This window comes from Podarcis filfolensis (assembly GCF_964270895.1).
Source record: "Podarcis filfolensis genome assembly, chromosome: 1".
Taxonomy (NCBI): domain Eukaryota; kingdom Metazoa; phylum Chordata; class Lepidosauria; order Squamata; family Lacertidae; genus Podarcis; species Podarcis filfolensis.
The window spans coordinates 51,604,403-51,628,858 of NC_139604.1; the positions used below are offsets into that span (position 1 = coordinate 51,604,403).

The 24,456-nt window shown below is 41.2% G+C and overlaps 1 protein-coding gene across 5 annotated transcripts in view; it reads left to right on the forward strand.

Annotated features, from left to right (window-relative positions):
• Positions 1 to 4,414: 4,414 nt before the first annotated feature.
• CFAP65 (cilia and flagella associated protein 65) overlaps positions 4,415 to 24,456 on the forward strand; it is a 54,977-nt gene continuing 34,935 nt past the window's right edge. For 2 of the 5 annotated variants that reach the window (XR_014550918.1, XM_083624473.1), the window contains exons 1-13: positions 4,680 to 4,844; positions 5,484 to 5,566; positions 6,284 to 6,465; positions 11,082 to 11,184; positions 12,489 to 12,655; positions 13,240 to 13,436; positions 14,099 to 14,244; positions 16,316 to 16,538; positions 17,101 to 17,366; positions 18,736 to 18,936; positions 19,177 to 19,539; positions 20,214 to 20,351; positions 21,777 to 22,022. Coding sequence is in view for 4 of the 5 variants with exons in the window: in XM_083624473.1 (XP_083480599.1) it covers positions 5,492 to 5,566; positions 6,284 to 6,465; positions 11,082 to 11,184; positions 12,489 to 12,655; positions 13,240 to 13,436; positions 14,099 to 14,244; positions 16,316 to 16,538; positions 17,101 to 17,366; positions 18,736 to 18,936; positions 19,177 to 19,539; positions 20,214 to 20,351; positions 21,777 to 22,022 (2,307 nt within the window). In the remaining variant the exon portion in view is untranslated. Of the gene's footprint in view, positions 4,528 to 4,679; positions 4,845 to 4,866; positions 5,072 to 5,390; positions 5,567 to 6,283; positions 6,466 to 11,081; positions 11,185 to 12,488; positions 12,656 to 13,239; positions 13,437 to 14,098; positions 14,245 to 16,315; positions 16,539 to 17,100; positions 17,367 to 18,735; positions 18,937 to 19,176; positions 19,540 to 20,213; positions 20,352 to 21,776; positions 22,023 to 24,456 lie in introns of those variants that run through there. The other 3 variants (XM_083624475.1, XM_083624474.1, XM_083624476.1) reach the window with 3 other exon arrangements.

Sequence of the window (24,456 nt, forward strand, 5' to 3'; positions counted from 1 at the left end):
GAGGAGATTTCCAAAGAGTTAAAGTGATCTCAACAAGCTGGAGACCTAGCACTGAAGCATTCAAAATAAGAACACAAGAGGAGCCCGCTGAATCAGGCCAATGGCTCATCTAGTCCAGCATCCTGTTCTCACAGTGGCCACCCAGATGCCTGTGGGAAAACAACAAGCAGGATTAGAGCACAAGAGGACTCTACCTTCCTGTGGTATAGAGTATACCACAGTATGGAATACAAATTGCTACTGCTTCCAAGATGAGGGGTTTTATTTCAGTTAAAAGCCACGTCTCTCCTTCAGTAATATGTAGCACAACTTGTATTGTGTCCTCACACTATTTTGTTGAACATTACATTTGCCAACAGCAGCAGCTAATGACATTGGTTTGGTAAGTGAGTAGTGTAATGACACCAGAACTTGGGATATACTGTACTACATCTTAGGAGAGGGGAAGAACTTCCCTAACTATTGCCTTCAGCTTCCTAGGAAGGCCTGCCTCAAAGGTAGTGCCATAAAATGAACTAGTTAGTACAGCTCCTTACAAACAGATAAGAGGTACAGAGCAGCAGTGACACACAGCGGCTGAAGTGAAGAAATGCAGCCCTGGTCGTTTTACACCAGGCTTCCACAACCTCGGCTCTCCATATGTTTTGAGACCACAATTCCCACCATCCCTGACCACTGGTCCTGCTAGCTAGGGATCATGGGAGTTGTAGGCCAAAAACATCTGGAGGGCCGAGGTCGAGGAAGCCTGTTTTACACCAAAGGGCTATTCTGGATGATCCATTTATTGAGCTTTCATCTGGATTTGCTTTCTTCCGAAAAAGCTTGCATGGAGGGTAGACTATGTCTGGTCTTTATCAAGCATTCATACTGATCTGTTTGCAGGGATACTGGTTATACGCAGGGATGCCAACAGAATTTCCTTGCTGCATTCCCCTGCAATTTATTGAGAAGAACTGCTGCTAATGTAAATCTATTAATGAGGAGCAGTTTTATGTTAGGTTCAAATTACTGACTTCCCTGAAGTGATCTTCTTATTTTCAGGATGCTACCGCCACCACTTTTCAGGCAGATGAGATTCTTCCAATTACACCCAATGCCTTGCCCCTGTCATCCAGGCATGGATATTCAAGATAGAAATAATAAGGAACATGTTCCTTCAGCATCCTGCATTCAGGTAAGCTTTGTGTTCCCTAAACTGGCATAACTGAGATTCCACTTGTCCTCTTCTGCAAACCCTGTGTCTCTAGAACTGTGCTTAAAACAGCCAGGTAGCAAATAATGGCTCTCTCAGGCATATGAGCACCCATGAATTCTGATAGAAGAGCCAAGCCCTATCACATCCTTAGAACTGACCTCATAATCTGACACCAGAGCTTCAGAGTAGCAAAGGTCACAGGTTAAGTGGAAGCACATGGAGAAGGTGGCACGAGGCAGAGAAAAAGATGGAAGAAGTGTGTGTTATCAGGATGTCACATACTGAAACATTCCCCCTGATGGGCCATGACAGGTTTAATTTCCAGAGTACACCCATTAAAGTGATGGATGGTGGCATTCAGCTCATGCAGAGTTTGTTTGTGGCTCCCTGCCGCTGCACAAAGCATGTTATTTAGTGGCTCTTATTTATGAGATTGTTTCTGCTGCATCTGGGCACCTGTCCAGTTTTGGGGGGAGAGGTGGTATTGACGAGAGAGGGGAAAGGGTTGATTTATGGTCATTTAGCTACATGACTCAGAATGTAAACAGACATACCCCATTAAAGACACATTTTTACCCTTCTCCCCGTATCTCAGAACCAATGCAATTTTACAACACCAAGGGCACTGGCAAGGATATTTCTAGATCCCATGGATCTCTCTCTAGGATGGGGAACTTGGGAATCTGGACACTGTTGCCTGTGCATTTGCCATCAGAACAAAACCTCTTTTCAGGAACAGATCTGGGATATGTTCTACCATAATACTGTTCCCAAGAGTACCTTTGGGAGAGAAGATGCTGGATACTATAATAAATAATAATAAAAATAATTTTTTATTTATACCCCGCCCCGAATTTAAAACACTTAATTGTAAAAGCAGGATAAAATACAGTATAAAAACATGAATAACAATAAAATTCAAAATTCAAAAACCAATTTGGGGAAAATCCATCTAATAAGCATTAGGGCTAGCTGGCTGAATTAGTCCTACTTGGGCCAGCGAGGAGGCCAGGGGAGAATTAGCTGTGGGGTCTCAGAGCGGGTAATCTTCATAAAAGGGGAGGGGGAGGGAAGAGAAGGGAAATAAAAAATCAGGCTGAATTCAAATTAAAGGCCAGGTGGAATAGCTCTGTCTTACAGGCCCGATGGAAGGAGGTTAAATCCTGAAGGGCCCTAGTCTCATGCAACAGAGCATTCCACCAGGTCAGAGCCATCACTGAAAAGGCCCTGGCCCTGGTGGAGGATAGTCTGACTTCCTTAGGGTCCGGGACCTCTAAATTATGGTTATTCATGGACCTTAAGGTCCTCTGCGGGGCATGCCAGGAGAGGCGGTCCTGTAAATACAAGGGCCCTAAGCCACAAAGGGCTTTAAAGGTCAAAACCAGCACCTTGAACCTGACCCTATACTCCACCAGGAGCCAGTGCAATTGGTAAAGCACTGCGTGAATATGCTCCCATGGCAGGGACCCCATGAGGAGCCTCGCTGCAGCATTCTGCACCCGCTGGAGTTTGTGGGACAGTTTCAAGGGCAGCCCTGCATAGAGCGAATTACAGTAGTCAAGCCTGGAGGTGACCATTGCATGGATCACTGTGGCCAGATCAGGGCAGGAAAGGTAAGGGACTAACTGCTTAATGTGGCAAAGATGGAAAAATGTCGCCTTAGCTGTTGCTGTAGCCTGCACCTCCATGGAACGGGAGGCATCAAGGATTACACCAAGGGTATTGAACAGTCCACCTACTGCCTTCAAATAGCATAATGACATCTTAAGTGGGGTGGGCAGCTATTTGCTTTTAAACCTATTGAACTTTTGTCCCAATGAGAGATACTGAAAGACGAGAAAAAAAATGCATATTGTGCAGGGATGGAAAGAAGATACTGTCCCAACTAAGGAAGAATGGCAGGCAAAGTTAGTGAACTATGCAGAAATGGCAAAACTTACAGGAAGAATGAAGAGTCAAGAAGGAACAATTAAACACATTAGCAGGATTAATTTAACGAAGCAGTTAAAAGGTTAATTTAAAAGAAATTCAGAGAGTAACAAAGTTAAAGGTGTTAAGGGGGAGGTGCAGTTTTAAAAATTCTTTTATAAGAAACCAGGGAAGAGGGGAAGGGGAGTCAAAATAAATATGTATGTATCTACCTTTTTAATGTATGATTATTGTTGTTAAACTGAAAAATAAAATTTTAAAAAGGACTTTTGTCCAAATGTAGTTTTTGTCAGGTGAACAAAAGCTGATAATATTTTTATCACCCAGCTTTGCAGCAAACATCTAGAATTGACCAATGAATGACTAAGATCACAGCTGCCACATTTTTTGGGAGGGGGAATCTAATTGGCTAAAAGGTTGTATCTAATGTTAGTCCTACTCAGAGTAGACTTATTAAAATTAATGGACATGACCAGCTCAGGTTGATTAATTTCAGTGGGTTTATTCTGAGCAGGACCAGGCTGACTATAACCCAGAGATCAAACTGGTATATAAACCCTCTTCCCCATTCCATCTTTGAATTCCCTACCTTGTGTCCCGCAAAACTGTCTCTTGAACACAGTGTGCACTTCCAGTATATCTCCCAATATTTACATATAATAAATATAGTCAATAGTTTTGTAACAAAATATGGCCATGTATGAGACAAAACAGAATTTGAAAACCTCATGACTATGCATCAGACACACAAGGTATTGAGTAAGTTGAATGGATTGTTTATGCACTTTATCACCTAAAATCTACCAAACACTGGGAGTGAGATCTAGGGGTTAAATTTCATACGAAAAAAGGACTGGTTATGGAAATATGTTCCACATCAAACTATTGCTCTCAGTTTGAAGGATTTTTTTTTTAATGTACTATCACACTGCTATTTAATCCCATTATGATTTAATTGTATCTATTCCTTCATCCATGCAAAACCTCTATGCAAAATCTTGCACCAAACGAACAAGAAACCATTAATCTATCCCAGCTTTGCCCCCTCACATGTTGCTGAACTACAACTCCCATGGTTTCTCTCTGGCCATTAGTCATACTAGTTGGGGCTGGTGGGCGTTGGGAGTGAAAACATCCGGAGGACCACAGCATTTTAGAAGATCATTAGATCTCCCCGCGACACACCCACCCGCTTCTTGAAGCACCTGAGCGGGATCAGGCTAAGGAACAGCTGCATCTAGTTCAATGAGCCGCAGCTGGCAAAAATTAATAAATGCCGGGGTTACACGGAACAGAACCCTCTTGAAGTTGGCGGCGGTTTGGACAAGAAGCCACTTTTTGGGGGGAGGAGAAATGCCACTTCTTGCTCGAGGGCTCTCTCTAGAGGCCAGCTTCGTTATGAGGTACGGGGAGCGGAGCGGGTGGGGTCTGATCGCCTTCCTTCCTTCTAATTTTTTAACTAAACCTCCTGGACCTGCTGCTTCTCGGCTTGCCCCATTCACGACGCGCACCCGCGTTTTCCCGGGCCCTCAAACGCCCTTTTGTAATAGGAATGTCCCTCCACGGCGGCCGTACTTAGTTACTCGGATAGGCTATTTCCGCGTCTCGTTGCTGTAGCAACGCCGGTTTCGCGTTCTTCGCCTGCTTTGATCTTCCTCTCGCGCCTTCTTCGCCTGTTCTAGGATTTTCCTCTCCTGAGCTGTGGGACGGTGAAGATTAGGTAGGACCCGGTACCCGCTCCAGCACGCTCGACCTCCACGCGCCCGCCGCCCTCTTAGCAGGGCTCACCGAAAGCAGGATATTCCTTCCACATAGTGACACCGACTGTGCGCCCCAGATCTCCTGTCCTTCACTCCCTTTTTAAAAAAATGTGAAAAATTACATGCTCTTGGGCACCTACTTTTCTAGAAAAAGAGCCCTGCCGTTACTTACCATGAAGCTGTTACAGTAAGTGCCACACTTTTTAACAACAACAAAAAAGAGGTGCCGGTACTGTGTACCATTGAGTACCCACGAAAAACAAAAAGCGCTGTGCTGAGCATGTTTCAAAGCACAGTGCCAGGGGGACCCCAGCTCATCCAGCATCTTTATTTGCTCAGTGACCTAATTTGCACACACAAAAAATACTTCGGGCACCAATTTGCATATGAATGAGTTTTTTAAATACCTGGCAACGCCCATGCAAACAGAAACATAAGATTACTTATTTTAAATGTTTTGTTTATGTGGAACGGAGTAATCGGTCCCATAATTCCATTATTGCCAGATTCTCACCCTAGAGAACAGCCTTCTCCTGTCACCAGCAGCTTTGCTGTTCTACAATTTTCTGAACAACTGAGATGTTCTTTGGCTCTCTCAGGTGCAAAGATGCTGACTCATATGCACAGATACACAGCCAACTCAGACCCCCTTCAGAGACTCGGTGGTGGTGGTACCAAGCAGGTGAGTAATCTTTGTGCTATATAGCTGATAATAGAGCTTTCATTGCCTTTAAATTGTGAGTAATTTCCACTGATATTTTATTTATTTATTTAATAAAATTTATACTCTGATTGTAAAACACATCAAAGCAGTTTACAAAAAAGATAAAACAATAAAATCAAGAAACATTCACAACCTTACTCTTAAGCATACAAAAGTTAAAATACTAAAACAGATTAAAATTACCTCATCTTTCTGTGCAGCTGGGTAGGATTTTCAAAACAAAAATGTTTTCTTACCTGTTCCAGTGTAAGGTAAAGGAACCCCTGACCGTTAAGTCCAGTCGCAGACGACTCTGGGGTTGCGGCACTCATCTGGCATAGTTTCTCCTGTAAAATCTCCCCCCCCCATTTTTTAAAATGCATTTTATAACACAAATGAACAACATAAACAGAAAAACAAACAATACAAATTCTTGTATTATCCTTATTTTTTCTAAACATTGTTAGGTGAGCTTCCCCAAGTCCCCCCTATCTGATTTTCATTTTAGCTCATCTTTAGCAGTTTACATATATCATAATTTTAACCATTTTTTTATCACACTTTTACCATAAAAATCTTCACATTTTATCCCTTACAAATAATACTATTTTATTATGTAAAATCTTTGGGCTCACGTGGATACTTTATGATGAAGTAATGAGCAGCATGGCAACTTGCTTTTCTTTGTTTCTTTAGAAGCTGGTGGTGTCTGTGCGGAAGAAGCCTTCATTCTTCACTGCAAGAAAAACCAAGAATATTTTCTGGGGTATTGAAGTACCTGATACTCTCACCTGGCAAGGATGGTGTCTAGGAAAAGAATTCACAAAACATCTCATTTTGAGAAATGTGTGTTTGAAACCCCAGAAGTTGAAGTTCAGGTGTGTAAGCCATGTAGAAGGCAAAAGGAGCTGCCATTTCTCTGCCTTGAATTTTCTTTTCACTGCAGTAGTAGTCATTTACTATTTGCCACTCAACCCTATTCTGCTGAGTAAAACTTTGCTGATATTTTACATTGCACAAATGTGTACATGTTGGATGGTCACTGCAAACCCTACTCAACTGCATACTGGTCCTAGACATGATTATTTAGAAGTAGCTCCCAGTGATTTCAGTGGGACTTCACCCAAGTAAATATGCATAGGGTTGCCAGCATAATATATTTTATCTACTAGCAACTTCTATTTTTTTAAAAAAATAATATTAAAGTTTTAAGGGTTACAAAAAGAAAAAGTAAAAAACATCATTTAAAACAAAAAACAATACAACACATCACAATGGGTAAAGAAAAAAGAATGAGATACAAAAAAAAGAACAGAAGAATAAAATCCATTAAACAAAAAAAACAAATAAAATTACAACAAATCTTCCCATTACTTATCTTTCATTAGCTTATTTCCTTGACCTCCTCACACCTCCCTTTTTTGTATTCTAGTTCGATTATCTATTTCAGCAAATCCTTTCCATCTTTTCAAATTTTAGTCCTGTAATTTATCTTAGTATAATGTAGCTTTACTTTCCCTCCTTTCACCAATTAACAGTCAGTTTTTCCCAAATCCTTTGCATCATTTCTGCTAAAGCCACATAACATCATTCCAACATCCTTCTAACATTCATTAATTTTACAATGTTTCTGTAAATAGTCTTTAAATTTCTTCCAATCTTCCTCCACCGACTCTTCTCCCTGGTCTTGGATTCTGCCAGTCATTTCCGCCAGTTCCATGTAGTCCATCACCTTCATCTGCCATTCTTCCCGGGTGGGTAGATCTTGTGTCTTCCAGTACTTTGCAATAAGTATTCTTGCTGCTGTTGTAGCATACATAAAGAAAGTTCTATCGTTCTTTAACACCAATTGGCCGACCATGCCCAGGAGAAAGGCCTCTGGTTTCTTCAAAAAGGTATATTTAAATACATTTTTCATTTAATTATAGATCATCTCCCAGAAAGTCTTAATCCTTGGGCATGTCCACCAAAGGTGAAAGAATGTACCTTCAGTCTCTTTACATTTCCAACATTTATTATCGGGCAAATGGTAGATTTTTGCAAGCTTGACTGGTGTCATGTACCACCTGTAGATCATTTTCATTATATTCTCTCTTAAGGCATTACATGCCGTGAACTTCATACCTGTGGTCCATAACTGTTCTCAGTCAGCCATCATAATATTGTATCCAACATCTTGTGCCCATTTAATCATAGCAGATTTCACCATTTCATCCTGAGTATTCCATTTCAACAGCAAGTTATACATTCTTGACAAGTTCTTAATTTTAGGATCTAGCAGCTCTGTTTCCAATTTTGATTTTTCTACCTGGAAGCCAATTTTTTTGTCCAAGTTATATGCCTCCATTATCTGGTAATAATGAAGCCAATCTCGCACTCTATTTTTTAATTTTTCAAAACTCTGCAGTTTTAATCTGTCTCCCTCTTGTTCCAAAATTTCCCAATATTTCGGCCATTTGGCCTCCATATTGAGCTTTTTCTGAGCCTTCGCTTCCATTGGTGACAACCACCTTGGGGTTTTATTTTCAAGCAAGTCCTTATATCTTATCCAAACATTAAACAGTGCTTTTCTGACAATATGGTTTTTAAACGCTTTATGTGCTTTGACCTTATCATACCACAAATATGCATGCCACCCAAAATACATTGTTAAAGCCTTCTAGATCCAGCACGTCAATGTTCTCAAGAAGCATCCATTCTCTCAGCCAGCAAAAAGCGGCTGATTCATAATAAAGTTTTAAGTCTGGCAGGGCAAATCCACCTCTTTCTTTAGCATCAGTTAATATCTTGAATTTTATTCGAGGCTTCTTGCCCTGCCAGACAAATCTAGAGATATCTCTCTGCCACTTCTTGAAACACTCCATTTTATCCAAAATTTGCAATGTTTGAAACAAAAACAGCATCCTTGGCAATACATTCATTTTTATCGCAGCAATTCGGCCTAGCAATGATAGCTTCAGGTTTGACCACATTTCTAAATCCTTTTTCACTTCCATCCAACATTTTTCATAGTTATCCTTAAATAAATTCACATTCTTAGCAGTCATGTTGACCCCTAGGTATTTCACTTTCTTAACCAGTGTTAGTCCTGTCTCCTTCTGAAACCTTTCTCTCTCCGTCACTGTTAAATTTTTCTCTAAAACCTTAGTTTTCATCTTATTCAACTTAAATCCTGCTACTTGTCCAAATTCTTGGATCAGTTCCAGTACTGTTTTGGTACTAGATTCTGGCTCCTGTAATGTCAATACCAAATCATCAGCAAATGCTTTCAGTGTTTACTGTTTAGCTCCAACTTGTATACCTTTAACCGTTTGGTCCCTTCTAATCATGTTTAGAAGAACTTCCAGGACCGATATAAAAAGCAATGGAGAGATTGGGCAGCCTTGTCATGTTCCTTTCTCTATCTTAAATTCTTCCGTCACTACATTGTTCACAATTAATTTAGCCTTTTGTTCTGAATAAATTGCACCTATACCATTTTCAAAACCTTGACCAACCCCCATCCCCTGTAAATTCTTCTTCATAAAACTCCAAGAAATATTGTTAAAGGCTTTCTCCGCGTCCACAAATATAAAAACTGCTTTAGTATTAATATTCACTTGTAACTTTTCTAAAATGTTAATTATGTTCCTCGTGTTGTCAGACAAGTGTCTGCCCGGGAGAAAACCAGCTTGATCTTTATGAATTTCTTCTACTAATACCTTTTTTAATCTTTTAGCCAAAATGTCTGCAAAAATTTTGTAATCCACATTAAGCAAAGATATGGGGCGGTAATTCTTAAGCTATGTCTTCTCAGACTCTGTTTTTGGTATAAGTGTAATATAAGCTTCCTTCCATGACTCTGGTGCCCTTTCCCCTTCCAATATTCCATTACAAACTTTCTTTAATGGCTGTATTACCCATTCTTTCAGGGATCTATAGTATCTTGAGGTCAAACCATCCGGTCCTGGAGATTTACCCAATTGCATATTCTGAATGGCCCCTTCTACCTCTTCTTCCGTTATTTTGTAATTCAACATTAGCTTATTTTCTTGAGAGATTTTTTGTAATCCATTTGTTTTCAAGAAACGATCAATGTCCATTTGTTTCTGGGTTTCCTGTGTATATAGTTGTTTAAAATACCTCTGAAAACACTTTCTAATCTCCACTGGATTCTGTATATTTTTTCCTTCTACTTCCAAATTTGTAATAGTGTTGAGTTTTTGTCTTTTTTTCATTTGCCAAGCCAGCAGTTTTCCACATTTATTTGCCGATTCAAATGTCTTTTGTCTCATCTGTTTAATTTTCCATTCTATTTCCTGGTTCATCATTTTCATATATTGTACTTGGTGTAACTTTATCTCTTTCAGAATCTCCTGCGACTTTGGTTTCACTCTCAATTTCTTCTCTCCTTCCTTTATTTTCTCCAAAATCTTATCTTTTTTCTCATTTTCGACTCTCTTTTGAATTGCATTCTGTTGTATCAAAAATCCCCTCATAACCGCTTTGCTTGCGTCCCAAATTACTCTTTTTTCTACAGTGGTGTTCATATTTATCTCAAAATAGTCTCTCAGAGTTTTTTGGGCCTTCTTAGTCACTTCTTCATTCCTAAACAATGTGTCATTCATCCTCCATCTGAAGGAACCAGTTGGTGTTAGTTTCAATTCCATCTTTACAGCATTGTGGTCGGAGCACATTTTGGGGCATATTTCCGCCTTTCTAGTCTTTGGAGCCAGCCCTCTAGTTACCCAAATTTGGTCAATTCTTGTCCATGTCATTTTGGTCTCAGAGAAGAAGGTTCCCTCTCTTCCCAGAGGGTTTTTTATTCTCCAAATGTCAACTAAATCCATATTGTCAGTATCTACTAGCAACTTCTAACAGATTGCATGGTTTGTTAGGTTTTTCACATTATTTGATGGGTGTATTGTGTACTTTTTCAACAATTCTGGTTTTTACCATAATTTTAGTATGTATGTATGTATGTATGTATGTATGTATGTATTTAAAATGCTTATAACCCACCCTTCATTTCAGTGGATCCCAGGGCAGGATATAGTAGTAATAATAATAATAGTAATAATAAAAAAACTTTTATTTGTATCCCGCCCTCCCCAGCCGAGACTGGGAAAAGAGATTCCATAAAATTCCATAAAAACAACCATAAATAATAAAACTAACTTAATGATAAAAACTGCTGAAACCACAGCAATGGCTGTCTGCTACAGTTATTACAATACAACACTAAAAATGCACGGGGAAATAGGTAAGTCTTTATTTGGTGCTGAATTTTAACATTTTTATTACTATTCTCTTCGAAGTGTTTCCCCCCGCATATTAAGTATCATTAAATCTGACAGTGCAAATTTTGTTTTGACTTTTCACAATGTTATTTATTTTGTTTCATACAAAAGAGCATACAAAATGTTCTTAAATATTCATAGTTATGCTTTTTGTACTGTTTTGTGTCACCTCCATCTCCACTTTCCATGGTCACTTTGTTCTGATTTGTTTCCAGGCCTCCTACAACTCGTTTCTTCAATACTGTTTTCCCACAGCCAATTATTCTGAGTCCTGGGATGTCCATAACTTTGCCCATCATCTTCTGCCCTTTGGAAAAGGTAAAGCAGTTCAGGGATATACCTACCTCTCTTCCAAAAGCACCAATCTGTCAGAGCAGTGTTCTCTCTGTGTCCTCTTCTAACATGGCCGGCAAGGAAAGTTGATGACAATTGAACTTAAGAGCCTATGTGAAGATTGAGACAATGTGCACCTCCTGTTGCAGCCCAAACTTGTTAATTGTTTGATGTCACAAATGTATGAATTCTGATTTGATTTGCTGTTCCCGCTCCCGTAACAGAATGGAATTCAAATCTGGGGGAAGCAGGGCAGAATTTGAGCACAGTAAAAATACTGATCTGTTGGTAATAGTGCAATACCATATGCCCTTGACATTTACAAAACTGTTATGTTCACCTTTCATTTGCACCAACTTCACAATATTCTTTTCAGCAAAGTGGCAAAATATTGCAGTTAATGAGCTATGGGCAGGGGCATACAAAGTGTGTGTGGGGGGGGAGCCGTCCTGGGTGCCATCTGGGGTGTGTGTGACAAGATGGCCCGCTGCCTCCCCCAGCTGTAAAGTGGCCGAGGGTGTCTGCGCAGTCAGTATGGGTGCCGCTCATGCGGTGTCCGTACGGGCTGCCACTCGCTCGCGCCATCCATACGGGCCTCTGCACGGGCTTCTGCGCATGCGCAGTTCATACGGATGGTGCACATATGCCACTGGGCATCCTGTCCTGCCCTGGGTGCCGGAGAGGGTTCCTCCACCACTGGCTATGGGGGATTTTTTTTTGTTTTCGGGCTCAATTTGGCCCAGGAGCAGGTTATCTTAAGGATAGTCTGCATCTTATGTAATCCTGCCTGAGTCTTAATATTGGCTCTAGGGCCCATCATTAGCTAAGATCTCATTGGAGGAGACAAGGAACAGGACTTCTTTTTGTGGAGGTTACACCACAGCCGTAGATTCCCTTCTCTGGAAAGTCTAATAGGCCCTCTGTCTACCATTTGTAGATGGCATTTGAATATATTTTAAATCTGCGTGGTATTTTATGACAGAGTCTGCTGTTTGTATTGGTTTTGTTTTTTCTGCTGGTTTTTTCTGCTGCTGTATGCATATGCTTTTTGCATCGGATAATGTTACGTAAGCTGTTCTGAAAAAAATAAGTGTTTGAAACGTGGGACAGAAATAATTGAAACAAATGGACCTAATCACAGCATAGCACAGCTGCTCATGCTCAGTCAGTCCTTTTATTTTCTCTTGGAATGCATGAATGTGTAATTCCTGCTCTGTGTATGTAGAAGTTGCCTGCCTGTTCTTTGCACTTGGCATGGAGTTCAGCCACTCTCTCCACTTCTTATGTAGAAAGAGTATGAAGACAGCGTTCTTTTTGAAAAGGCAGAAGGAGAGTTTTCTGTTGCTCTGGTAGCCAAGCTACCTCACCTTGATTTGCTTTTCCAAGAGAGTATCCAGCTTCCTACATGTGCCGTCTATGACTCTACAGAGGCCTCCTTTACCATGTACAATGATGGGTGAGTGCGGTTGTCTGTAGCCTCTAAAGCTGTTTACTCACTGGATTAGGATGGGATCCATACAGCTGACCCATTCCTGCTATGATTGCCATTGGAGATTGCTATCATGTTTTTCCAGATACTACTTCTGAGACACAGAGTGCCCCTAAGTTTTCCAAAGGGCATCTGTTTGGGATATTGTGGAAAGGCACTGTCAAATGAGATGTCGAGAAAAGCTATTTTGCTCTAAAGCCTTTGGTTTACAGCAGGGGTGGGGAAGCTTATTCAGCCTGAAGGCCGCAGAGCCTATGGCGAAAGTAGGCAGAGCAATAAATATGAATTTTATCTTTGTACAGCAGGCTAGTTTCTTCACCCCCAAATGTCCTTCTCTATCCTCCACCTAGGCAGGCAAGAATCACTGTTATAGTTCATGAATGTACTCGAGTCAGGCAAAAACATTCAAGGAGGGTGCAATGTGGGGCCCATGAGAGGTGCAGCTCTGGAGGTCGTATTGCCTGGGGAGAGTCCTGAGGGCCAGGCAGAGAGGCCTTGAGGGCCACATTTGGGGTACCCCATCCCCGGTTTACAGTGTGTGTTTCTTCTAGAGAACTACTGACATGCTTTAGTTGGGAGGTGCCACCTTCCTTCTGCATTCTTCCTTCTCGTGGCATGTTGGATCCAGGCGAAGAGTGCACAATGAAAGTGATATTTCAACCTGAGATGGCTCAAGTGCACAACATATCAGCAATATGCAGTTTTGGAGATACTCCGGAGCAAAAGGCCATCCAGCTGAAAGCTGTTGGTGAGGACTTTTCAGCTCTAAAGCAAAAGGGCACACAATGTAGGCCATAACATTAGGTTTTATGGGTATCTATGTTTTTGCCTATGGGTTCGCCTGCAACACTGAAACCCCATGAGCTAAAGGAGTCCTGTAATAGAGGGTCCTATCTGCTGTTTTGCAAAGGGTCTTAGCTCTCAGATGTTCCTGATTGCTGAGAACATCTCTAATCTGAACCTCATTTTTCACCTGCTTTTTTTTTCACTTGCTTGCCTCACTTGCAATTTATCTAATTTTGCCACATATTCTTATTTTATGTGCAGCTGCCTAAAATTATACCTAATGCCTGCTAGAAATCATCATAGTATCTGCTACATTTTTAGATACCCTAAGCTATTCATTCAAGGAAGAGTACAATTGTTATGAAATATAGTATAGATATTCCAAGCTCCAAAAGGCCCCATGGAGCAGCCATTTTAATCCTCATGCTCATAATTTAGAGGGTTTCTGTCCTGAATATAAAGTTCATGTCCTGAGAACTGTTCAAAAGGCAGATTACTGGTCACTGAATGATTTTGCTTCAGTTTAGATATTTGACACAGTGATGCAAATGCCCAAACCAATATGTTTTCAGTGTAGGAAGGCCTCCACCTTTGGCTTTTAAAAGTAATCTTTATTTTCTGCAGCTAAATATCCCCACCTGCTGGTGAATGTGCCAGGAGACTCATGTGAAGATGCCAGGCTTAGAAACTTCCGGGATGTGCTCTGCTTTGGTGCTGTTGCTGCTGGCAGCACTGTAGAAAAATATGTGGATGTCTTCAATGTGTCTGTGGTAAGATAAGTTGATCCTTGAAGTTTTCAAACAGATATATTCTCATGACCTAGATGTGTGCCCAAGAGGACATGCCCATATTCTGCTTTGTCAGTGCCTATAACATGCCTATATTTTTCTTTTCTTTTTTTCCAATTTTTATTGATTTTCCAGATTTTTCACACAGAAAAAAGAAAAAAAATGACAAAACACACAACAAAGACAATAAACTAAACACAAAAGAAAATTATTACTTCAAATACCTAAATCTCTTAACATTGGTAACTGACTGCCTCAAATCCCCTCTATCTGAATTTCATTATATCACCTGTATAACAGTTCTCCAATTTCATATTTCTAATAATATTAACTCCTTTCATTAACTAAGCTCTTCTCCTTTATTATTATTCAAATCATTAATATTTATTACCACATATTCTTATTCTACCCCTAAGCCTATTTGTTGCTTATAAGTATTTTCTAATTATCTTATATTGCAATATTTAGCTAAATATTCTTTAAATTTCTAACAATCCTCTTGTGTCTCCTCTTCTTTCTGGTCGCGGATTCTTCCAGTCAGGTCAGCCAGCTCCAAAAACTCCAACATCTTTCGTTTTACATTTCCAACATGCTTTGTTACTCACTCTGTACATTTTTGCTAGGGGTGATATAGCAGCTGTACATAATTTTCATTATATTTTTTTTAGGGTGGTACATGATGTGAATTTCAGACCTTCGTTCCATAATTTTGCCGAAATGTCATAATCGATCTTATACCCAAAACCAATTGCCCATTTTATCAGTACTTCTTTTTTCAATTCATCTTTTGTGTTCCATTCCAATAAATAATCGTACATTTTTGATAAAAGTTTTGACCTGCCTTCTAATATTTCAATTTAATATCCTCACTTTTTATCACTAAAACCCAATTTCTTATCCTCTTTAAGTATATCATTCACTTGATGATATTGTAACCTTCCCGTAAGTGCATTCTCTATTCAGTTATAAGGTTTTAGTTTCCATCCTTTTTCAGTTCTCATTAATATTTCTTCATAAATTGCCCTGCTTCCCTCCATATTCAACTTTCCTACTGTCAACACTTCCACCGGGGATATCCACCACGGTGTATTTCTTTCTAATAAAGTCCTATTCCTGTCCCAAACATCATATAAAGCACCCCTAATTATATGATTTACAAATCCTCTATGTATTTTCACCTTGTTATACCATAAATAGGAGTGCCATCAATATCTATTATTATACCCTTCTAGATCCAGCAGGTCTGTGTTTTCCAATAATATCTAATCTTTTATCCAACACAAGCAAGATGCTTCATAATAAAGCTTTAAATTTGGCACTGAGAATCCTCCTCTTTTTCTTATCAGTCAATAGTTGAAATTTTATCCTGGGTGTTTCCTCCTGCCATATGAATCGTGACAAGACTTTTGCCATTCTCGAAATTGTGTCGACTTAATTGTAAACAGCAGCTGTAAACATTGACTGCATACTTTACATTTGCCATAATAAATTATTTTATTTAAGTTATTCATTCTTTGAATACCACACTTCCAGCAACACTCTGAAAGCATCTGCACAATGTGGAAGTTTTCTCTAGATGTACACAGTAGGTGGCAACCTTTGCTTGGGAATTTTGAGGGGAATTTATAGTCTGTGCAGAGAGTTCAGCTGCCAAGAATGGCAGGAGCCTGGACATAGGATTTAATGGAGACACTTGGTTGTAGAATGGATCTCTCCTGAAAGAGAGGGCAGGCAGATGCTAGTGAGTTTCCATTCTGCTGAAGTCTTTGGTCTCTGTCTACAGTTTCCCTGGCATTATAGGCACAGGACCACAAAGGCGGTGGCTGCTGCTTCTTCTTAATTCCTATATTCATGTAATACAGTGTCTCAGAAGCTAAGACTGCTGGTCTCCAGATGCATCACCAATTACTGAAAGGGGATTATGAGTGTTTTGTGTGGGAATGTACCAAAGTTTCCATCAGAATAAAAAACTGCCAATTTAGAGGATTGGCCTAAGCTGTAGGCTTTTCTCTCCTCAGTGAGTGGAAGGATAACACTTTCTGTCTCTCGGCAGGTCAGTGCCCCATTCAGGATTGAGAGAGCAAAGGAAGTAGTGCTTCGTGATCGTGTTTTTTCTTGTGACACCACCCAAAACATTGCTCCAGCTCGTGGGAAGTCAGTCATCCCTGTGAGGTTCAGCCCACACACCGTGGGTGTAAAGAGTGTGGACTACTTCACTGTTCTGCCTGCTGGGAGCAGCACCCATTCTGTGCTGAAGGTGACAGGTTCATGCAAAGGTACAAGGCAGTGAGAGCCCTTTTGCATCTCCATGCTTCATCAAAGCACGTATATCAGTGTCTCGCTCCTGATTCCAGCAGATTTGGGTTATGGTACCTTGCTGGATATTGAGCATGTACAAAACATTTTGTCCAAAGATTTCAAAGCTGTGCTGATGCTACTTTCCAATAGCATTTGCATTTGAAGAGTTGTGAGTTGTTGTATATTATAGTTAAGTTGCAACCAGAGGTTGTTTGGGTTGGACCCCTATTCCTGCCTGTTCTTGAGATTTTAGCAAAAGGAACCATGCCCTCCTAGCAGAAAGAGGCTGACCCCATCTGGGAGGAGGGAGTGGGGCTCTGTGCATGTCTTCTTGCCACTGTGTGAGTGAGACTGTCTATATATTTGGGAGCACTGCTGCATGAAGATAGGTGATGAGGATCAACCACTTTTATAGCAAAAATAATAGCAACCAACCCTGGAGGGCAGGGAATTAGGAACTATTGGTATACAAAAACTAAAAACAGCCTCCTTTCTCAATAGCAGCAATGGTGTGAAAATTGGCCTTGTTTGTCATTCCAGGTCCTGAAGTTTCCTTTCAGCACCCCGTTGTCTACTTTAGCTGCATTAACCTTGGAGAGTACTTAGTTCAGCCCCTAGAGATGACCAATAACTCTGACGTTCCAGCCTACTATCAATTTAACATTGACTGCAAACAAAGTGTCTTTTCCTTTGACCGTCCTGTTGGGGTCTTGGATGGGATGTCCACTATCACACTGAAGGTCACCTTCCAACCCACCTACCCAATAATTTTCTACCGACGAGTGGTTTGCCTTGTTCATCATCAGGTAAGAGGGCTAGGATACATCTTCCATTGAAACAGGCCTGTTGGTTATGTGCCCCAGTCAAGCAGGGGGTGGTTGAATGCCATTTCATGGAGAGAACAGGACCCTCTCTTTTGCCTGGTTATTGTGCTTTATCAGGCAAATATCCTTACATGGAAATGCTCAGGCTTTCTCAGGCCAATGCCTTATTTTCCACATCTTTGATAGCTTTTCTTAAACATACCTAGAAGCACAGCATTTTATTCATGCCCTAACCTCCATACCCCTGTAATGTGTGCCTAGACCTCAAGCCCTGACCTACTGCATCTTTCCCCCCCTGCTCAATAGCTCTTGTCCCTCTTATGAACAGAGGTTTTGATTTTAAGTCATTACCCTGTGTTGAATTGTGTAGATAAGAGGACCTGGCTTTCAGGCTGATTTTGGAATGCAGGGAAGGATAGAGCATCTTCCCAAGGCAATTTCCTGCATTTCCAGTTCAAAGTGGTAGCATAAAAGCAAGAATGCATGAAGCAAGCTTAGAAGCATTCTGCAGCTTTCCCTTAGGATGCCCTCTTCTCAGAACAGAAGGCAACTGTCTAGAATGCACAACACTGCTGATTTTGCAGAGGTCTATCAGCTGTGATGACCAGCGTAAGGGGAAGCAACTTGGTTGCGTTTGCTATGGAGGTTGGATGCACAGGAACAGAGCACGCTACCCCCTAAAGGAAAGCTTTGTGGATACGTACAACCAGCACAGAATAGCTGCTGGAGTGCTGAGTGTGGACATGGGAAACACAGATTCACACCCCAGCTTAGCTTCTGAGCCAGTTGGATGGACACAGACAAGTCATTATCTCCCAGCCTCATTTACTGGTTTGTTCACTGCAATTCCTTGTAGAAAGGTTGGGAAACTAATACTAAAACAAATGCATATAGTGCACTGCCTCTGCCAGTGTGTAATCTTTCTCATTTTAACGAAGTCCAGCTCTCAAAAGCAGGAGACGATAACTAGAAAATTTGACTGAGGATCCCTTTAAATGTCACCCTAACTACACCGGAGCTATTTTTCTGTGAGCAGTTCCTGTACAGTTGGAGTAAATGTTTAAATGACCATCCACATGGTTGATCTTTCTCATGGAATAAATACCCAGAAACCAAAGGAGAAGCTTATTCTGTGATCAGATCCCACATGATTGGCCCTTTCACATCTGGATTTTAAAGGCTCCCATAGTTGGTGGGGGAGCTGCTTATGGAAAAGTGCCCCTGGAGGGACAGGGCGGGATAATGTTTAAAGGGTCCCTGGGACAACATATTAATGGGTGAAAGTTGCAAAATTATATTCCTGAAAAGAATGCAGATGAAGTGGACTCTGCTGTGGTCTCTGCTGTTTCAGGACCCATTATTCATAGATTTGATTGGGACCTGCCACTCGGAAACAATGAACCCGAACATTCTGAGATTGAGCGACATTACCAGGTACAAGACACACATGGCCAGAGGACTGACCTTTTTCCCACCGGACATCCTGGGCACTATGTTGAAGGAGGGCAAACTGTTGGTGGATGAAACCGGAGCTCTCACACTCCCACCGGAGGTACAGTACTCAGTTTTGCACCCCTGGAGGTAGATTCCGCAGAATCAGTGATGTCTTGGTGCCCATGCTGAGTTTGCAAGTGATCACGGTTGCTAGACTTTGAGTGCTTACTCAAGTACCAGAGTGCACTCTGTTGAGTATAGCAGAGATGGGAAACTCAGGCCTGGGGGCTGAATGTTGTCTTCAGTAAGATGTTAGTCTTTGGTTTAGGCATACACCTCTCCTTTCCCCCCTTTTTAGATGCTGGAGGATAAACCTCCTGAAGAGTACCCTGCCCTTGAGCCCATGGTTGAATATTTCCATGATGGTGTAAGCAGTGACCTCACGGTGTTTCCTCCCCACGTTAGCCTTAGCATCAAGGAGTATGATTTTGGCTGTTGTGCAAAGCTTCAAGAGGTACAACCACTCCCTTTCTGCGTGACCAATCACACAAAGGGAAAAATCACGGTTATATGGACAAACAAGCCACATAGTCCTTTTCAAGTGATCCCAGAAGTCTGTGACATCCCACCTCTGAAGACTATGGCTTTCCATGTCACCTTCAAGCCTTCTTTGCTCAATTCCATGTATGCAGCTGAACTGGAGGGCTTTGCCTTCTATAAGGTGAGTAGAAATTTGGTGTCCAAAGCATTGACATTTATGGCACAGAAATTCTAGCCTCTGCAGATCCACACCATATATTTAAAGCACATTCAATGCACTTTTAAAGCCTATGACTTCCTCCTAAGAAACTGTCGTTCCATCCTCACAGAGCTAGAATACCCAGCACCCCCAACAAATTACAGTTCCCAGGATTCTTGGGGCGAAGCCATGTGCTTAAAGTGCATTTGCTTAAATGTATGGTCCCATTGTCCTGGGTTCGGAATTTCCCCTGGTCATGAGAACAGCAAGAAAATAACGTGGTTCAATCATCACAACGTGGGCTGTTTGGCTGGCTAGTACAAAACCTTTTGCCAAAAGCACTCTCTAGCAAAACGTTAAATTGCCACGTCCACTGAGAAGATGAGGGAACAGATTTAAAAAAGAGAAATGATGATTAGTGATGGGATTCCTGCTGAAGGGCAGTTTTGTTCTCTTTCTGCTACAAAATTCTGGCTTGGAACCCCATGGCAGGGCATTAAGGTGTAGAGCACAGATGAAGCCCTGCTGTATCGTGCTGCTCATCAGAGAGATCCCAGCATACCCTAGTTTGGTTGTAAGTCACTTTGGCTTGTCTTTGGCAGGTTAAACCGACTAACAAATCTTAAAATTAATAATATTTTGTTTGTTGCTGGCAGGTGCTGCGGAACTTCAACAACATTGAGGAGCCCATCACCATGTGCCCATCCTGGGACCTAGCCATCTCCTTGCGCGGACACACTTTTCAACCTGGGCGGCAGCACTTTATCCCAAAGTATGACTTGGACTGTCACAAGGTGAGAGGGATAGTCTTCGCCTTCTGGGGTGGGGTGTTTCTCATCTACCGCCTGCAAAGTAGAAAGGATTCATTGTTAGTTTTGTGTGTCTGCAATGTGTCTTACAATCTTTCTTTTGTTTCCCTGCAATAATGAGATGTTGTTTTCTATTCTTTCCGTTTTCCAGAAAGGAACAAATTTTGGAAAGTCATGACGAGGACACCCAGTGGCCACAGAGATGAGCACTTGCTGATCTAGGCATACTGGATTGAGGCCTCATTCAGTCACTCCAGCGTTCTTTCTGCTTTGGTGTACTTACAAACCTAGCCAGAGCCTTGCATTGTGTACTTTCCTCATAAAGTAGAAATTGGAGTGGCTTTCTTGATCTCTTCCCTTTCTTCTTCTATTTTTGGGGAAATTATTATCTTCTCCTTAGCAGAGTTTCTGGGTTAGCATGTCTCGGCTGGTGCCTCAACCCAGTCAGTGACAGCAGAGGCCAACAAGGGGTTCACCTCCAAGGGGAAATACCTGCCAATTTTAAAGTATGGTAAAAGCATATTTGCAGGCCCTCCCTTTATTTCTGGAGTCAAAGTCTGCCCACCTGTAAAATGGGAACAATAACAAAGGAGGCCATTTTTCGTATTCTTTACAATAGGAAGCACTTGTTCAAGCCTGGGTTTTTGAACTAAACCATACCTCCTTTAATTCTATTTAGGTGTGTACAGACTTACAACATTTGAGTGGTAAGCTTGCTGTGGATGCACACTTGTGCTTTGGTCCATTTAAGCTCAGGGAAAACCCATACTTCCAATTTGCACTTGAAAAGGCTGTGCACAGTGCTGATCGGCCAGCCTTTATGTCAATCATTAAATCTCCCCCCCACACACACACCCAGAGCAGGTTTTAAAGCATAAAAGTGTTTTAAAACTTCCCCACCCCCTTAAAAACAGTGCTGAACAAATGTTTGATCAGATAAATAGGCAAGGTGCTTGGAAAGCAAGACAGAAACCCCAAGTGTGTGTCCTGTGAGAGTATGGCAGGAAGCTGAGGTAACTCCACAATAGAATCATGTGTGCAAACTTCCCTTTGCATGTGCATCTGTACGTCGCCTCTGAATCACGCCCCTCCCTTCCAAAATGAGGTTGATTTTTGCATAGGTGTAGCTTGCAAAAGACTCCAGGATTGTAATCATTGGGTAGCTGTGCATGCATGGGATTTTAATTTTGTTCTTCTACGCCAGTCAATAAAAGGGGTAAAAATGTTAAACTCATGGACGTGATATTGGAAAGTGAGTCGGATTTTATGCATTTTTTGTGGCCCTCGTTGTTTTCTTTGTCTTTTGAAAAAGTGCAGCCTTTCCCAACTGGCTATTCAAGGCAGAGATGCTAAGAAGAGAAGAATGCAGATAAGTTATTCCTCCAACCAGAACCTCTTCCTGTCTTCTAGGTCTTCCCTCCGGTGAGCCCAAACATCACCACGTATCGCAGCATGCTGCTCTCCAACGTGGGTAGCACTGCCATAAGCTTCAGCCTAAGCCGGGAGAAGTGTCCTTCCATCCTAGTGAAGCCCAACTGTGGGCATATTGCACCTGGAGCTCACCAGATCGTTCTCCTCTCAACTTGCCCAGTGGAAACATCTATACAGCAGCACATCTTGTCCATGCAGTTCAATTTCTGGCCCTCCTTCACCCAGGTAGGGGCAGGAAGAGGTAGACTCTTCCTTTCATTCTCTGCCCCATTTTATCACTATACGGTGAAGAGGGACATACCCCTTCACCCTGTCTGTAACACCCTGGAATAGCTCAGTTGGTAAAGCATGAGGCTCTTAAACTCAGGGTTCTGGGTTCAAGCCTCATGCTTGGCAAAAGATTCCTGCATTGCAGCAGGTTGGACTGCAATAGGATTCTGGTAGTCCCTTTCAGTTCTACAATTCTGTGACCCCTAATTTCTTTATCTTAATATTCTAATGATTTGGAGGCTAAGCACGCCCCTGCTGTAATAGTTCAATGTGAGAGCATTTGTTTAGCCTTAAAAAAAAAAAAGGCTACCCACTCAGCCCACAGCAGTACCATTTTTAAATCTCTTTTCTTTAGTTTGACGCTTCAATACTTGAGGTGCCACACTATTCGTGTGACTGTAATTTGTTTTAAACTGTTTTTAATGTTGTATTTTAAATTATTGTGATCCTCCTTGGGACCTTAGGGTGAAGGGCGGGTAATAAATACAAAGAATTCTTTGATGCACTGGAAACCACATCTACCCTATTTTTTAAAAGTAGTATGGTTTTTGGTCGTCTTCCACATGGGCTGAATGAGGTTGAAGTACGCATTATTTTTGTTTTTCATTCTGTTTATCAGCTGCAAAATAGGTCCCAAGACAACTTGTAATACTTAAAATCAAAATTATCAGTTTAGGTCAGGCAAGATTTAAAACTCCCCAATAATGTATAGAATCCATCAAATAAAACTGTTTTCTGATGCAGTGCAGCATAAAGTAGATAAACCATGAGGAAAGGAAAACTGTTTCTTGTTATTTAGCTCCTTGCTATTGTAGGTCCATGTGCTCAGCTGATTTCGGTACGAAAGTCCTTGGGTGGGTAGGAGGGAGTTGTTTACTTCCTTCTCCTTCTGCCAAACACCTTGCAAATGTCTTCAGTGTATTCTCTTAACTATCATGGACATAAAAAGTGGTATTCTAGTGACTAGATTACATACCGTATTTTTTGCTCTATGACTCACTTTTTCCCTCCTAAAAGGTAAGGGGAAATGTGTGTGTGTCTTATGGAGCGAATGCAGGCTGCGCAGCTATCCCAGAAGCCAAAACAGCAAGAGGGATTGCTGCTTTCACTGCGCAGCAATCCCCCTTGCTGTTCTGGCTTCTGAGATTCAGAATATTTTTTTTCTTGTTTTCCTCCTCCCAAAACTAGGTGCGTCTTGTGGTCTGGTGCGTCTTATAGAGCGAAAAATACGGTATTTTGTTTGACTACTTAGATCTCAGCTATTTGGGGAAGCTGAGCCTCTCCTAGCAAAGAACACTTCAAAAGGCAAAATAACCTACTGATGGGTTGGAGGTAGGTGGCCAGCCATCACTTCACTGGTACCTCTGGTGACATTTAAGTGACTGCATTCTATGTGGTGATCACAGCCAATGTACAAGATAACTGGTTTAACTATTATGAAAACATAAAAGAAGTGCTCCGTTAGAGGAGGCTCCTAGATCCTCTGCAATATATGAATAACAACTGTCATGAATTGAGGAGGGACTGTTGCTCAGAGGTAGAGCATGTGTTTTGCATGCAAGATCAATCCCATATATCTTCCTGGGAAGGATTCTTTGTCTAAAGTCCTGGAGAGCTGCTACCAGTCTGTGCAAATGGTCCTGAACTAGATGAACCAATGGTTGGACTCGGTATAAGGCAGCTTCCTATGTTCCTGTGCTTCTTACGTCGCCTTTAATGATTGGGAAAATTGGTTCACGAGGAAAGGCCTTCCTGCACATGCGCACGTTTTGGTTTATATCAGCCTTGTTTAAATAAGCTTCCAAAAATTTCTAGACTGCCAAAAAATTGTCAGGCTGGAGACTGACATGAAGATAGAGAATTAAACCACAGTGGCAGCTTGCTTTGTTTCTCTCCTGGGTGAAGAGGAGATTTGGAGTGCTGCATCTCACATCTGCCGGGCTATTCTTGCTCAATCTAGGTGCTATAGACGATGTTTATGTTTATTTATTTTTTTTTTTTTAAATAATTTTTATTACGTTTCTTTTCATAATTTTGACAATTCAATACAATACAGAAAAACCCAAATACAAGAAACAATTTTTGATTTTTTTAACAAAAAAGAAAACCATTGGACTTCCCCACACCTTCCAGATCTGCGTTCTTTGTAGTAGCAATATCAGCAATTTGTTACCTTATTTCAAACCTTGTTGGAACTTTCCATTATTATGTACCCATATTCAGTATATTGTATCTTAACTTTGTTACCTTTTAAAATAAACATAAAATGTTTGATTCACATTGACTTCTTTTCTCATTTGTCATTAATTTTACCATTTGCTTAATCATATTTGCTAAAGCGTAACCTTTCCAAAAACATGCACTGTCTTAAAGTTCATACAGCTTATAG